At 35.4% G+C, this 16532-nt stretch overlaps 1 protein-coding gene across 1 annotated transcript in view; it reads left to right on the top strand.

The window, feature by feature from the left end:
• The window catches only part of HADHA (hydroxyacyl-CoA dehydrogenase trifunctional multienzyme complex subunit alpha), a 40544-nt gene that overhangs the window by 12300 nt on the left and 11712 nt on the right, over positions 1 to 16532 (top strand). Inside the window, exons 5-11 of the mRNA XM_006910293.3 lie at positions 4287 to 4425; positions 5415 to 5534; positions 6772 to 6874; positions 10568 to 10690; positions 11139 to 11257; positions 12021 to 12077; positions 13428 to 13537. Of these exons, the coding sequence (XP_006910355.1) occupies positions 4287 to 4425; positions 5415 to 5534; positions 6772 to 6874; positions 10568 to 10690; positions 11139 to 11257; positions 12021 to 12077; positions 13428 to 13537 (771 nt within the window). The remainder of the gene's footprint in view (positions 1 to 4286; positions 4426 to 5414; positions 5535 to 6771; positions 6875 to 10567; positions 10691 to 11138; positions 11258 to 12020; positions 12078 to 13427; positions 13538 to 16532) is intronic.

The raw sequence follows: 16532 nt of genomic DNA, 5'->3' as shown, positions 1-16532 counted from the left end.
CTCTTATATTTGTTGAGGCTATCTCTGTGTCCTAGTATGTGGTCAATTCTTGGGAATGTTCCATGTGCACTAGAGAAGAATGTATAATCAGCTGTTTTGGGATGGGAGGCTCTGTAAATGCCAATTATGTCCAGCTGATCTGATGTATCATTTAAGGATGTTATTTCCTTATTGATATTCTGTTTGGATGATCTGTCCATATCTGACAGTGGGGTATTTAGGTCCCCTACTATGATAGTGTTTTGGTCTGTTTCTCCCTTTAGTTCTGTTAGTTTTGCTTTATATATTTCGGAGTTCCCTGATTGGGAGCATAGATATTAATAAGTGTCATATCTTCTTGGTGCATGATTTCCTTTATCATTAAGAAGTGTCTGTCCCTCAGTATCTTTCTTTACCTTTTTGATTGTGAAGTCTATTTCCTCCAATATTAGTACTGCTACTCCCACTTTTCTCTGAATGCCATTTGCTGGAAATATCATTTTCCACCCTTTCACTTTGAGTCTATATATTTTTTCCTCCCTCTTTCATTCCCCCTCCTCCCATCCCCACTTCTACCCCTGAACTATGTATGTTGCCATTTCCCCTTAAGAACTGGATCTTTGAAGGCAGGGTGTCTCCTCCCACCAGCTCACAGTGTGCACCTAGGCCCTGGCACCCCTGGCACACTAGAGCGGCCTGGCGCACCTGGGGGTGCACCTGGGGCTTGGTGCACCTGGGATATGGTCCATGACTCTACCTAGGGCATGAACCCAAGACCTTCTGCGTGTAAAGCAGACATGCTAACCACTATACTATGGAGCCACCTCACTTTGAGTCTATATTTGTCTTTGGAACTGAGATGTGTCTCTTGTAGGCAGCATATGGTTGGGTTTTGTTTTTTGATCCAATCTGCAACTCTGTGCCTTTTTATTGTTAAGTTCAGTCCATTAACATTTAGAGTGATTATTGAAATATGAGGTCTTATAGCCATTTTATCTTTTGCTTTCTGGTAGCTCGATGTTTCTATTGCTTCCTTGTCCTTGTGTTTCTGTTTTCTTTATTTTGGTTAGTTTTTGTGGGTTTCCCTCTAGTCCTCCTTGTTTTATGTTGGATACTTCGGTTCTAAATCTTTGGCCTGTGGTTATCATTACAAGTATGAAAAGGGTAGTTGTATATATACAGTCCTACCTTATCTCCATTCCCCTTGGTGAATTTGGATCTTTGAATCCTCCCCTTTTCAGTCATTGTCTCCATTTGTCCCTACATATGCTGAATGTTCATTACTTTCTTGCTATAGCAAATGTCTTCTTATTTTAAGCTTATAATGCCCTGTTCATTGTAGGAGTTGCTCTCTTCTGCTTTTTCCAGCCTGCTAGTCACCTTACTCCTAATTGTGCTTTTTTTTTTTTTGTCATTTTGTTTTAAGTGAGCTGACCTCTTTCAGAATTTCCTGTAGTGCAGGCCTCGAAGTGGAGAATTCCCTCAATTTTTGTATGTCTGGAAAGATCTTTATATCTAAAGGAGAGCTTAACTGGGAACATTATTCTTGGCTGGTAGTTCCTTTCATTTAATAGTTTGAATATTTGATTCTACTCCTTTCTGGCTTATAAGGTTTGTGTTGAAAAGTCCGGTGATAATCTAATGGGTTTTCCTTTATAAGTTACTGTCTTCTTTTCCCTGGCTGCCCTGAGAATTCTCTCTTTGTCGTTGATTTTTGATCATTTTAATATGATGTGTCTAGGTGAAGGCCTTTTTGGGTTGAGATAATTGAGTGTTCTATTGACTTCTTAAATTCCAAGCTCCATCTCATTCTTTAGATGTGGGAAATTCTTGTCAACTTTTGTCTGAAAATGCCTTCTAATCCCTGCTCCTTTTTGTCTCCGAGAATTCCCATTGTTCTTATGTTTCCTCTCCTGGTGCTATCAGCTAGTTCTTGTATTTCTCTTTCATTATTTTTCATTCTTCGGTTTCTCTCTTCTTCTTTCTGATTTATTTCTAGATTTCTGTCTTCGATATCACTGATCCTTTCCTCTATTTGGTCGACTCTATCTCCCAAGCTTGTTATTTCATTTTTCAACTCTTGCAGTGTGCTCTTTATCTCCAGAAGGTCTATTCGGTTCTTTTTGAGGATTTCAGTCTCCTTGCTAAAGAACTCATTCTGTTCATCTAGTTGTTTTCTCAGTTCTTGAAATTGTTGATATGATTTGTTTCGAATGTCACTGAGTTTTTTCAGAAGTACCATTCTGAATTCTGTCATTTAAGTTGCATATTTCTATGTCTGTAAGCTTATTTTCTGGAGATTTTTCTCTTTCTGAGCTACTTTGTCACCTTGGTTGTTCATGGTGTTTAATGGACTAATTCTCCACCTAGACATTAATGGAAGTGTGTTCTGCCTTTTTTTTTTTTTTATTCCAGAAAGATTTATTATATAATGGTCTCTAGCCTGTTGCAAATTAAGGTGTTTTTCTTTTGGTTTCTAGTAGGTGGCGTCTAAGCCTCTTGAATCTGTGCTTTATATAAAGTATTAATAATGTCTTTTTTTCCTTATAGATGTTTAATCATGCTCGCTATCTTCAATCTTAGGTCCTGTCAGTGTTAGTGACAGTTTCGGTAGCGTTTGCTCATATTCCCCTGGGGTTCTGCAGCGTTCCATCTCCATGGGTATGGGAGGAGGGGCCCTCTGGGTTGGGAGTTGGAGCTGTGGCTGGTAAAAATCAGCTGTTGTTTCTCTTCCACCCCGCTTTTCTGCCATCCCCATTTCTCTGCCTTTTACCCTCTGATGATTGGGCACTGCCACTGGCCGCGTAGAGCTCACAGCAGTCCCAGGCAGGGCTATTCAGGGAACTCGCCGCTCCTTTTCCCCTCTCCTTCCTCCTGCAGGGAGCTCCGGCTGCTGCGAGAGGCAGCTTCTTTGTTTCTCCCAGTCCACCGCCTGACACCCAGGGTTCTGACCTGTGGTAGCTCTTATGCGCAGATCCCATGCTCAGATGTGCTGGTGTGCAGTTTGGGTGGTTTTTGTTGAGTCTTAGGTATTCAGCTTATTGTTGTTTCAAGGAGAGAGATCTGGGAATGTCTCTCACGCCGCCATGTTTAATCCAGTCTCTAGAAATTTTTAAATATTCTGTATAATGTTTATTTTTAGAAAAAACAAAATTATATCGAATGTTTTATCTTCTGGTTCAGTTATTTGAGCCTAGTTGAGACACTGGTATACCTGTCAGTAGGTACCTAAATCCATAGGAAAATACTTGCAGCTTCCATGAGGCTGGATAAGCAATTTCCAGCATATGAAATGACAGAAGACTAGTTGTCTTTGGTCAGAAGTACAAGATTCACAGCTTAAATGTGATCAGAAACAGAGTAAGTAGCAAATGAAACAAACAACTTAAAGAACATTGATTATAACATTATTATAACAGAGCTTTTTTAACTATTAGGGCATCTATTTAAGGTTTTAGATCACAACTTGGAAGCTTTTTTTTTTTCCCCCCAATTACAGTTGACATTCAGTATTATGTTATATTAGCTTCAGGTGTACAGCATAATAGTTAGACATTTCTATAACTTACGAAGTGATCCCCCTATTTAGTCTAGTATCCACCTGCCACTATACATAATTATTATATATTATTGACTATACTCCCTTTGCTCCCCATGACTGTTTTGTAACTACCAATTTGTATTTTTTAATCTGTTCACCTTTTTCACCCAGCCCTCCAACCCCCCTCCCATCTGGCAACCATCAGTTTGTTCTCTGTATCTAGGAATCTGTTTCCATTTTATTCGTTCATTTATTTTGTTCTTTAGACTTCACATATAAGTGAGATCATTTAGTATTTGTCTTTCTCTGTCTGTTGTATTTCACTTAGCCTAAAACCCTCTAGGTCCATCTATGCCGTTGTATTGAAAGCTTTTTCTTCTGCCATTTTGATTGCTGTTTAATCTGAAAGCTACCTCATAGGAAAAATCTTTAATGTGATAGTGAAAATATTTACCGGAAGATGATTTTCTCATGTACAGATCTTTATGATCTAATGATTTGTTCTAGAAGTAAAAATAAATTATATAACATGTTTTGTTTCATGGTGTCTGGATCCAGAAACTTAATAGTCTTTATAAAGGGCTGATGTCAGTGATATTAATGCTCTCTGAGGCAGAACCATTTTTCAACTTCCGAGTTTTTGAAGATTTACTACCACATACTGGTCTATGATAGGATGAGGATGTAGTAGTTGAGGTATTTAACAAAGTAGGCTATAATTTCATCTTTTATTTTTTTCTCTTCTCCACTTCCATGTTTACTGCAGCATGATAGCCACTTGCAAGTCCTCTCAAGAGGTAACTGAGATCTCACAGGAAGCACAGAGAATGTTTGAGAAACTTGAGAAGTCTCCAAAGCCTATTGTGGCTGCCATCAATGGATCCTGCTTAGGAGGAGGACTTGAGGTAGAGATTTATTCCAAAGTCACTATTTAGCTCATTGGTGGGCTTCACCAGCTATAAATTTGTAGGCTACTATTTTGCCTAAGAAAAATTCTCTTTTTAGTTATCAAACTTCTGAATAGGTCTTAGTCCTTATTCTCCTGGCACAGAGCATGTGAACCAAAGTGTGATGTTTTCATTTATAAATTGAGAAGATTTGAACTAGATCTCTTAGGTCTCTTTCAGTTCTAAAAACCTGATTCAAGTTTGCAGGGCAAAGATTCAGAAGCACGATCCATGCTCTTGAGCTGTTTAAGTCTAGTTGAGACACAAAGCATAATATAATATATAACATTATATGTTATATGTACTAACATATACTTAAGTGCTTTGTGAGTAGTAAAGATGGTAAATGATACAAGATTCGAGAGGAGAGATGCTTACTAGACTGGAGCATGTAGGAAAAAAGGGGAAAAGAAAATAACATGTATTGCTCATTTATTACATGCTGTGCTCTATGCTAGACACTTTCATGCATATTAATTAAGGAAACCTGTGCCAAGGCCTAAAAAATTGGCACAATTCGATTAATCAGAATAGTGGAGAAAAAAGCATTCCACGTAGGCGAGCTGTGAGCCAAGACAGGGATGAGCAGAGCCTATTAGTACATTATAAGTAGGCCTGCTTAATTGAAAAGGAGAGTTTCTATAGAGTACAGAGCTTCTTAACTTGGGGTGCATATATAATCATGTGTGCATTTTTCTATTGAGAGCTTCCATAGCTTTCAGCAGACTTTTTTTTTAAGAGATCTGCAACCTAAAAAAAGGTCAATAAATTAGGGGAAAAGTGTGAAAATAAGGCTGGAAAGGTAAATTGTAGAAAGCCTTAAATGGCAGCCTAAGGAAATATGGGTTATCCGATTTCTTTTTAATTAATCTTTAGACTCTCACAGATCCTAAGATGTTATAAAGTTACATTTGCTAACATTCTAATTTTCTTTCATTTGTTTGAAGCTTGCCATTTCATGCCAATACAGAATAGCAACAAAAGATAAAAAAACAGTATTAGGTACCCCTGAAGTCTTACTGGGGTTCTTACCAGGAGCAGGAGGCACACAAAGGCTGCCCAAAATGGTGAGTGTAAGACCTCTTTGTGAACCTTAGAACCTCAGTACCTATATGCCCCTTTAGCCCTTTAGATCTATTTCCTCTTGTGCAAAAGGCATAATATGGGTATTCATTGTAGAAACCAAATAAAATATGGGTATATAGGATCAGTAACATTTTTATTCCTGTTATTTGTTTTTTTCAGTTCAATTTTTATTGTTTTAATTCCTTGATCAAAATTACTGATCAAGGTCCTTTGTTAGCCCCTGAAGAAGGATAAAGAAAATAACGTACATGTTTTACCTCTCTGAAGCTTATGGTTTAATCTGTTCCTTCTCTGTGCGGTGCCATCTTAGCAGATTTTCAAATCCAAAAGTCATATTTCATGATAAATGTAAAAGGCAGACCTTTTCCTTGATTTAGGTGATCTCATTGTTGTATTCTATAGAACCAGAAGAGGCCCATCAGGCCCCTGAATTCTTAAGGAGAGAGGAAGGACAGGAAGGACCTAGAGGCTACAGAGCAATCTTAATATCAAACTTGAGGGCCCGCTCAACTCACAGCTTCTGGCACTATAGATTCCTCAGTGAAAACAAGGCTCAGTAGAAATACTCGTGGAGGAAAGTTGATATGAGCTGGGCACAAAAATAGGAAGGTTTATAGTGTTAGTTTCCTTATAATAAATAGTATACATTCCTTCATAGGAATTGTCAACAGGATTTATTGAAAGAATGAATAAGCCTATATGTGTGTAGAAAATATTGATGAATTTCTTTTCTTTTATTTTGTTATACTTTGTATTTGAATATTGTTAGGAGCCATTCTTCTAGTACCTACATAAGAATCCCTTAGCTGAGTTCTATTTTTATTAAGCCTAAAATTCTGTCTAAAGACATTGTCAAAACTATAAGGTTTCTTAGAGTCTCCACTAGTTCCAGTATAGGAATTTTAAATATTTTATAAATGATAGAAAAGAAACTCAGAATAACATAAATGCACAATTTTAGGAAACATGAAATAATTTCTCTACCTTATGAATTCCATACTGAGCTAAAAGAAGAGATATAAAGACAATTTTGCTTCAGCTGAAGATTCCTAATCCCAAAAGTTACTGAATGTGTATCAGTATGTAAAATATAACTGATCAGTAAATAGCAAAACAATTTTGGTTTGCCTTTTCTCACTTTAGTACTTATTTTGCTCAGTCGAATGATTCGTTGACTATAATTGTGACTCTGACATTCGATCCTTGCTTGCCTGTTAGGTGGGTGTGCCTTCTGCTTTTGACATGATGCTGACTGGTAGAAGTATTCGTGCAGACAGAGCAAAGAAAATGGGATTGGTTGACCAATTGGTAGAACCCCTGGGTAAGTGTTAGCATGCCTCACAGTTGGGTCTTATTATTTACTTTCTTAAAGAGTTAATATCTTGAATATTGGTTAGAGTAAAACTCAAACTCTTAAGAGTCAACATTCTGAAGAGTGAAGTTTTCTAAAAATTATAATAACTCAATCATTTCAACATCACCCCAATTTCTTTTTTATTTTATAATTTGGACACAGGCATACAGAATTAAGTCATTATTTTTGGTTCATAAATTACCTGTATCATTATCCATGATAACCCACCTTCATTTTTGCTGTTTTAGTAATATAATAAACACATGTGAAATAACTAACCTGAGAATATTAACAGTAGTTGTATGCTGATGTGTTACTTCTGTGTACAATTTCTCTGTTCCCCTTCACCCAAGGAAATCACTATCCAGATTGTGTGGTCATCACCCTCTTTCATTTCTTAAAAATCAGCATTATGAAGATGTTATTTACATAATAATAAATTTGTCACTTTTTAATATACAATTTGGATTTTTACAAATGTATATAGCTGTGTAAACACAACCACAGTCATACAATAGGATATTTCTAGTATGTAGTTTTTTCGTGTCTTCTTTCATTTGGCATAATGCTTCTGAGATTTATCCGTGTTGTTGTATATGTCAGCAGTTTGTTCCTTCTTATTGCTGAGTGTTAGTCCACTGTATAGATATACTATAATTTGTTTATCCACCCAATAATGGACAATTGAATTGTTTCCAATTTGAGGCTGTTTCGAATAAAGCGGCTACGAACATTCATCCGCAGGTCTTTATGTAGACATGTGTTTCATTTCTGTTGGACAAATACCAAAGAGCAGTTTGCCTGGACCATATGGTAGATGTATGTTTAGCTTTTAAGAAACTGTCAAACTTTTCCCAAAGTGATAATACCATTTTGCTTTCCTACCAGCATTATATGAAAGTTCTAGTTACCAACCAGTTTTCATGGTCAGTCTTTTTAATTTTAGACATTCTAATAGGAGTGTAGTGCTATCTCATTGTGATTTAATTTGTAAGATACTGAGTTTCTTTTATGTGTTTATTTGCCTTCTGTATATCTTCTGGTGAAGCGCCTGTTCAAACGTTTTACCCATTTCGTTTGAATTGTTTTTATTATTGTGTTTCAGAGTTCTTTATATATCAGGATACAAGTCTTTTATGAGATTTGTGATTTTCAGATATTTTCTCCCTGTCCATGGCTTGTCTTTTCATTATCTAAGAGCAGAAATTCTTAATTTTGATGATGTCCAAGGTCTTTTTTTATGGATCATACTGTTGGTAGTGTAGCTAAGAAATCTTTTCCTCACAAGATCTCAAAGATTTTCTCATATATTTTCTTCTGGAAATTTTGTAGTTTAGCTTTTACATTTTGGTCTGTGATCCTTTTCAAGTTAACTTTTGTATATGGTGTAAGGTAAAGATCGAGTCATTTGTTTTTGTTTTTGTTTTCATTTTTGCATAGGAATATCCAAATGTCCTGGCACAAGTCCTCTTTCCCCTTTGAACACCTTGGTCAATAATCAGTTGACCAAATATATAGGGTCTGTATCTGGATTTCCTCTCTTCAATTATCTGTGTGTCTTTACTTAAGCCAGTATCACACTGTCTTAATGATTGTTTTTTTGTTGTAACGCTTGAAATCGGGTAGTATGACCCTCTTCAACTTAGTTCTCTTCTTTCAAAATTATTTTGCCTATACTAGTTTCTTTGCATTTACATATAAATTTTGTAATCATCTATATCTATAAAAGTACCTGCTAGGATTTCGATTGGAATGCATTGAATCAATGTATCAATTTGGGGAGAATTGATATCTTTAAAATATTGAGTCTTTTCATCCTGAACAGAGTATAACTCTGTTTGTTTAGGTCATCTTTAATTTCTCTTAGCACTATTTTTTACTTTTTATTGAACATATCTTATACACATTTTGTTATTACGAATAAGTATTTCATACTTTGGACCAGTATATTTTTTTACTTTAATTTGTCATTAATTACTAATATTTATAAATAAAATTTATTTTTGTACATAGACCTTGCATTCTGTGAATTTGCTAAATTTATTCTAGCTTTTTTGTAGATTGCTAAGGATTTTCTACATAAATAATCATGTTAACTACAAATAAAGGCATTTTGTCTTCTTTCTTTCCCATCTGGTTGGCATTTATTTCTTTTCCTTGACTGACTACAGTAGCTAAGATCTTTAGTACAATACTGTATAGACGTGGATAAAAGCAGATATTGTTAACTTGTTCCAATCTTAGGGGAAAGTGTTCACTCTGATGCTGTAGGTATATGGTATTAGTTGTTGCTTTTTCATATATGCCCTTTATCAGATTATAATGTTCCTTTTATTTATAGTTTGCTGAGAATAGATGTTGAATTTTGTCAGTTGCATCTAATGAGATGATTGTGTGGGCTTTTTCTTTTTTAGTCTATCATTAATGTTGATTACCCTGATTTTTTGACCATTTCAACCAACTCTGCATTCCTGGAATAAACTCCACTTGGTCATGATGTATCGTTGGCTGGATCAGCTAAAATTTTGTAAAGGAATTTTATGTCTTGTCATGAGAAATAATGGTCTTAGGGATAATTTTCCTTTCTTGTGATATTTTTGCCTGGTATTGGTATCAGGATAATGCTGGTTTCATAAAATGAGTTGGAAAATATTCCCTCCTCTTCTATTTTCTGGAAGATTTTGTGTAGAATTGGTATTATTTCTTCCTTAAATACTTAATAGAATTCATTGGTGAAATCATATGGACTTGGAGTTTTCTTCCTTGGGAAGGTTTTACCTATGAATTCAATTTCCTCAATAAACATAGGGCTATTTAAGTTCACCATTTGAGTGAGCTGTGGCTGTTTGTTTTTCAAAGATTTTATCTGTTTCATTAAACTTGATATTGCAATAAAGTTATTTATAGTACTTCATTATTATTCTTTTAATATCTTTATAATCTGTAATGACGTCTCCTCTTTCATGCCTGATATTGATAATGCGTCTTCTCTCTTTTTGCCCTGATGAGTCACTTTATTGATCTTTTCTAAGAACCAGCTTTTAGTTTCATTGATTTTCTCCGGTTTTGTTTGTTTGTTTGCTGTTTTATTGATTTCAGCTGTTTCATTCTTTCTTTCTGCTTGCTTTTGCATTTTATTTATTCTTTTTCTTGTTTCTTAAGGTAGAACCTTAGACAATTGATTTTAGGCCTTTCTTCTTTTTTAACATAAACATTTAAATTCATAAATTTCCCTCTTAGCATTGCTTTATCCGAATATTTTAATATTATGTTTTCACTTCCATGAATGTCAAAATATTTTCAGATTTCTTTTGTCATCTCTTCTTTGATCTGTGTGTAATTTAGAAGTATGTTACTTAATATTTTAGTATTAAAATATTAATTTCCAAATATTTAGGGGTTATTTCAGATATATTTCTGTTATTGATTTCCAGTTTAGTTTGTTGTAGTCAGAATACAGTCAGTCCTTATTATTTGCGGGTTCCTTAGCTATGGGCACATGGTTCATGACTATGCCATCAACCAGTCAGGTCCGACATGGAAAGCCGTACCAGAAGTGGGTACCAGAACATGCCTAGTTTTGGCATGCCTAGGTTTTTGCCTACCTGGGACTGATCTAAGCCTGATTTGCATTCCAGTCTGTTGCGTTCGTTTTTACAGGACCAGGATTAAAACCTCCAGAGGAACGGACAATTGAATACCTAGAAGAAGTTGCAATTACTTTTGCCAAAGGACTAGCCGATAAGAAAATCTCTCCAAAGAGAGCCAAGGGATTGGTGGAAAGTGAGTTTTGTTATTAAAGAGCAAAGGCAAAGCTTATTTCCAGGGAGTTTAATTTTATTTGCTACAAATCTTAAATGAGGAAGAGATAAATGCATTATTTACTTGAAGTGTAAAGTCAACCTTAAAAGGTGCAACAACTATGTTCTAAGGTCAAGTTCTGAACCTTACATTGGTTAGTTAAGACTATTAAAAACTTTTTATTTTGGAAAATTTTAGACATTAATACAAGAGTAGAGTATTTGGAATACTATACCCATGTACCCAGCATTTATCAACTAATGAAACTATATTCAAAGACGTGCTTAGGTTGAAATCTAGATTTTGTATATCAGAGTAGAGAGTAATTCTTTCAGATAGCTAGAACTACTGCATTTTTATTGAGTTTACAGAACAAACTAACGAGGAAAGCTTAGTGCCAATAAGTATCTAAAAGGATTTTACTTTACAGAATTGACATCGTATGCCATGAATGTTCCATTTGTCAGGCAACAAGTTTACAAAAAGGTGGAAGAAAAAGTACAAAAGCAGACCAAAGGTCTTTATCCTGCACCTCTGAAAATAATTGACGTGAGTCTTTTCCCCATATGCTCAGATTTCTTATATTTCCTCCCTTTGTATAGCACAGTACTCTTTATTGCCATTCTGGACCATGTATGCTACTACGAAAGTTCTTAATTCTGCTATTAAAGTACCAAAAATAAGGGAAGAAGATAGCAAGCTCTAAGGACTCATAAATTGATGTATTGGGGGATAATCAGTGCCAGGCATACTTATTAGTTGATGAGTTTAAAACTACCAGTTATAAGCCAAGAACCTATGTCATATCAGTCTAAATGCCCAGTAAAATATTGGACATTTATAAAGAGGTAGTTGAAACAAAATTGATGGCTGTATTGTATCCTTAGTCAAAGTCAATGTCAGTACCTAAAGTACTGTCTCAGTGCCTTCCCGGTGCCATAATTATAAAAAAGATATGATATAGTGAGGTTCTGAAAAAAATCAAAGACAGTTGAAATGATCACAGTGTTGATTGAAGAGAGTTCTGTCTAAAAATAGACTTTAAAACAGAACTCTTCAATCTAGAAGGTCTAAGATTAGGAGAGTATATAATCAAAGACCACAGAATTGGAGAGTGACTCAGTCAAGAGATATATTTTGAATGGAAGACATGAAAGTACATAAAATATGAAGCATGATCCCCTACCTCTATTCATCTAGACTTTACTCTTTAAAGACTAACAACACTAGCCGTTTTATTTAGCATTATTGTACATCTCGCCAATATCCTTAAACAAGCCAACAATGACCAAGTACCTTATATGTTTTTTAGGTGGTGAAGACTGGAATTGAGCAAGGGAAAGATGCTGGCTATCTCTCTGAATCTCAGGTAAAGTTGTTCCCTTTCAATTTTGATTACATACAAGAACACCAAATACAAGAAAATGTTTTGTACCCACTTAAAGAAGAAAAGGAACACAGGAACCAGCTTCACCCCTTTCACTTTCTGAATTGGTGATATGTCAGATTTAAGTGGTTTGGGTTGTTTTTAAGTTTTAAGCAATCATTACTTACTCGATTACTCTTCGATAACAGGACAAAAGATATCTGAAGAGCTCATGACAAATTCCAGAGAAAACATTTCTTGTACCTCATTGCTTATTACAGTTCATTTCTGATTTATTCTTTTACATCATAACCAAGTCACATATACATATGTATGGTAAAATTGAAGCATATTTCATGAATCAATAATTGTCCTCACTGTGTGCATTGTACTAGGTATTTCCTGTCTGTTCTGCTTATCACAACTCGCTAAATTCATGACCACTGATGGATCTCTACCCATAGTTTGAAAAATCACTGGTTTATTATATAGAACCTACTGCATCAAGATTAGTAAAGCATTGATTCTGTAAAACATTGTTTCATATTTTATTAGAACATGATAGCAACTTTACTGGAGGGATTTCTTCCTTAAAATACTATTTGAAACCATGTAATTGTACCAGTAAATTCCAGTAATATTCATGGTGATATTAGCTAACATCGAGACTTAGTCATTTTACTAGTGTTCTCATATAATCCCCACGATACTGTAAAATAGGCATTGTTTTTCCCACGTTACGGATGAAGAAAGCTTCACAACTGGGAAATGGCAGAGCCAGGATTCAGACCCAATCTCATGCTCCTCACCACTAAGTTGAGAATTGTTTGTTCTCCGTAGTAAAGGTACTTTTTAAAGAGGTAGGTACCATGTGGGCAGCCTGCTACAGTGGAAAGAGAACTAGAGTTAGAAGTCATACTGCTTGGGTTCAAGTTCCATTTCTGCCACTTTGAAGCAGTGTGGCTTTTGAGCAAGGTCACTTGCTTAAATTTTTCTGGGCCTCCTTTTCCCAGTCTTTAAAATGAGAGGGTTGGTTGAGATGATTGTGAAGGTCCTTTTGACTCTGATACTCCAGTTCCATGAAAAAGGTTACCACAACCTCATGTAGAGAATGAGAGCTCATTTATATTCAAAACCTTTTTCAAAGCAGTAGTCGGAAAGTGCTACAAACGAGAAGAGTAAAGAAAAGATACATCAGTAGGAGACAGAATTCTGCAGTTCAGGGACCAGTGAGACCCCTGAGAAGCTGTGGCCTTGCACACATTACCTCTGCTCCACAGAGACACCAAACTGAACGAATCCACATCACTGAGACTGCGAAGTTCTACCTTTTCTTGTTCCTTTAAATTTCAGAAATTTGGAGAGCTTGCAATGACCAAAGAATCAAAGGCCTTGGTGGGACTTTATCATGGTCAAGTCCTGTGCAAGAAGAATAAGTTTGGAACTCCACAGAAGGAGGTTAAGTAAGTTAAACTCTACTTAGGAGGCCCTTGTGGATTTCACTACGTGCTAACTTGTACATGTCTTCAAAGAGCTACAAAGCTAGTTTTATATCTTAAATCTTGCCATGAACTCCTATCCTGAGCACATTAGATCCTTATTTCTACCCAGAACTTTTTCACTTTCAAAGTTCGGTTTGCAGTGAGTTTTCTCCAGACCTTTCTAATGGCTCCTATAGATGCTTTCTTGTCTCACCATTGATGTCTCCTAAAAGCCTGGTTTAGGTCCCCCTTCCCAAACCAAAACCACACTATGCCCTATTTAATGATCTTGTTTCTTTCTGTGGCTTGAGATACTATCTCTGGGAACTCACTCTAATTGCTAAACCTCATTCTAATTGCTAAGGGGATGTCCTCCTTTTAGCTTACATCCTAAGCATTGGAGATTCTACTTGCCTGTTTCATATCTACTTTCTTCTACAAGCCTGTCAGTACTATGCTTCCTAAATATCTTTTCAGCACTTTAATATGCTCCTAAAACTCACCTTCTTACTCAGTGGTCTCAAACTGGGTGATGTCGCCCCCCAGGGGACATTTGACAATGTCTGGAAATTTTTTGGTTGTCATAATTAGAGAGGAAAGGATGCTATGGGCATATAGTGGCTAGAGGCCAAGAACTCATCTTACAGTACACAAGACAGCCCCCACAGCAAAGAAATCCAGTCCAAAATGTCAGCAGTGCCAAGAGAAATACTGTTTTAGCTGAATTACAGTCAGGGATTTAAGAAAAGCAGCTAATATTTCTACCTTCTCTATTCCTTCACCTTTAATAAGATTTTCAATGCAAATAGAAGATAAAATGGCTAAGAGATCTGGGTGAGAAGATAAGATTCTAGTCAAGAGGGCTGATTTCCAAACACAATATGAAATGCAATCATAACTACTTCTCCAGCATACATAGTGATCAGTATCAATCTGATTGTGTTTGTTCCATGTAATACATTATCACACATTCTCTAGCTAAGGTAAATTATTTCCATGTTGCAGAAAAACATTGATGGCTACTTCACACACCTTACAGAAATCAAACAAATGAACAGGGACAACAAAGCCACCCATTCCCCATGTGCAGCATAAACAGAAGGAAGCCAATGCTAACTTCTAATATGTAAGAGAGAGACTTTATTGTAACAGGAAAAAAGGAAGCAAAAGAAAAATATTAAGAGTCTTGCAAAATCACAGAACCCTAAGACACACTAATTCCTGCCCCATCATCTATCTACAAAAAAAAAAAAAAATGCTGTCAGTTAAAGAGACTGCACTTTGCAATAGAAGAAGGTACTCTTAAATTTAGAAACCTAATTAGCCACTCCATACTCCTGTCTGTGTGTAACTCTTATTGTTATGTGCAGATAATTTATAATACCACCTAGAGAAGGTGTTATTATGTACCAAATGACATCCATATAAAAGTAACATAAGAAAAAAGCAAGTGAGAATCAAAATACTTAAGCTTATGAAAATTCTCCTCCTAGAAAACCAGTGAAAAAGAAAATTTTTAACAGAACACCTCCAAACTTGAATTAAATATCCTTAAACAAGCATTTGCAGATAAGAAAAAAAAATCACCTTGAATCAAAATTCAAAAACTGCTAACTAAATGGATAGAAAAACATGATGATATAAGAGCTGACTCAACTGGGGAAATAAATTGAAGAAAAGAGTAACATCATCTTAAAAATGAAATATAAATTATAAGGTACCCAAGGCAGAATAGGTTGAACTGAAAATTTAATAAAGAGCATTGAAGAAAGGGTGTCCCCCTTTCTGGTTTCCCACTGGTCAGTAATACCTCTACTTCTGTCTAGGCCTTTTGACCCTTACCGTGGATAATTTTAATTCCCTTATTTTCTCTTTTTTATAAATTTTTATTCAAAGAATGCGTTTCTGTTCTCCTTTTTAAAAAACTATTGTAAATAAGATTAAATACTAGATGATACTGTTTGTGCTCGTGGTTGTAGTATAAAAGGGATCTGTGTGTATGATCCTGTAACTTGCTCTTTTTATTCAGTGGTACGACTTAGAGACCATGTATATTGGTACACAGCAGTTATCTCATTCCTTTTCATCTCCTACTCATGGATTGATTGCTGGTTTCAATTTTTCATTATTATAAACATTGTACAACTGTTCACAGCATGTCATCTTGTGCATGGTGCATTTCACTAGAGTAAAGAATGAGAGGTTGGTCCTAGAATATGCGATTTTTGGTAGCCATTTTAATTTTCATTTCCTAGATCATTAGGGAGGTTGAACATCTTTATTTGCAGTTTCTTTTCATCTTTTATGACCTGCTTTATATAAGCCTTTGCCCATTTTATTGGGTTATCTTTTTTAATTGACATGTATATATATATTCTTTATATTTCCCCAGTAATAATGCTTTCTCTGCTATATATATTACAGATTTTTTCCCATTCTTTAGTTATCTTAATATTGTATAGTCATTTATCAAACTAATTTTTAATTTTGATGCAGTAAATGTATCAATCTTTTTTCAGCCCCTATTCTTTATATTTCTCTACCCTATTTTCTCATTATCCTCCAATTACTTAACACTAACCATACAAATATTTTCATTATTACAAAACTACATTTGAAAGTTGCTCCCAGGACTTGAAATTAGGTTTCCTTTTTTGGGTCTTGAATATAATTTTTGAACATTACAATCAAAATTGTTAGGAATGAAATTTTATCCTGTGTTACAACTCTAATTTAGGTCTTTAATGCTGTAAACTTGGCCTTCTGTTGTGGAGGAACTTGTGAAAAACTTTTTTAGTTAGTTACTATGAGAATATCCATATTGTTCCAGAACGAAAAAGAGTAATCAGATATGATCTCTGGCCCTCAACAAGCTTAGAATGTAACTGAGGAGACAAAAACAATGGACATGAGGCCATTCCAGAATGCTGCGGAGTTAGGCAAGTGGTGACAAGGGCAAGAGGTTTTAAAGTGGAAG

The sequence above is a fragment of the Pteropus alecto genome, unplaced genomic scaffold, assembly GCF_000325575.1.
Source record: "Pteropus alecto unplaced genomic scaffold, ASM32557v1 scaffold61, whole genome shotgun sequence".
In the NCBI taxonomy this organism is placed as follows: domain Eukaryota; kingdom Metazoa; phylum Chordata; class Mammalia; order Chiroptera; family Pteropodidae; genus Pteropus; species Pteropus alecto.
This window is presented reverse-complemented; position numbering and strand designations above follow the sequence as displayed.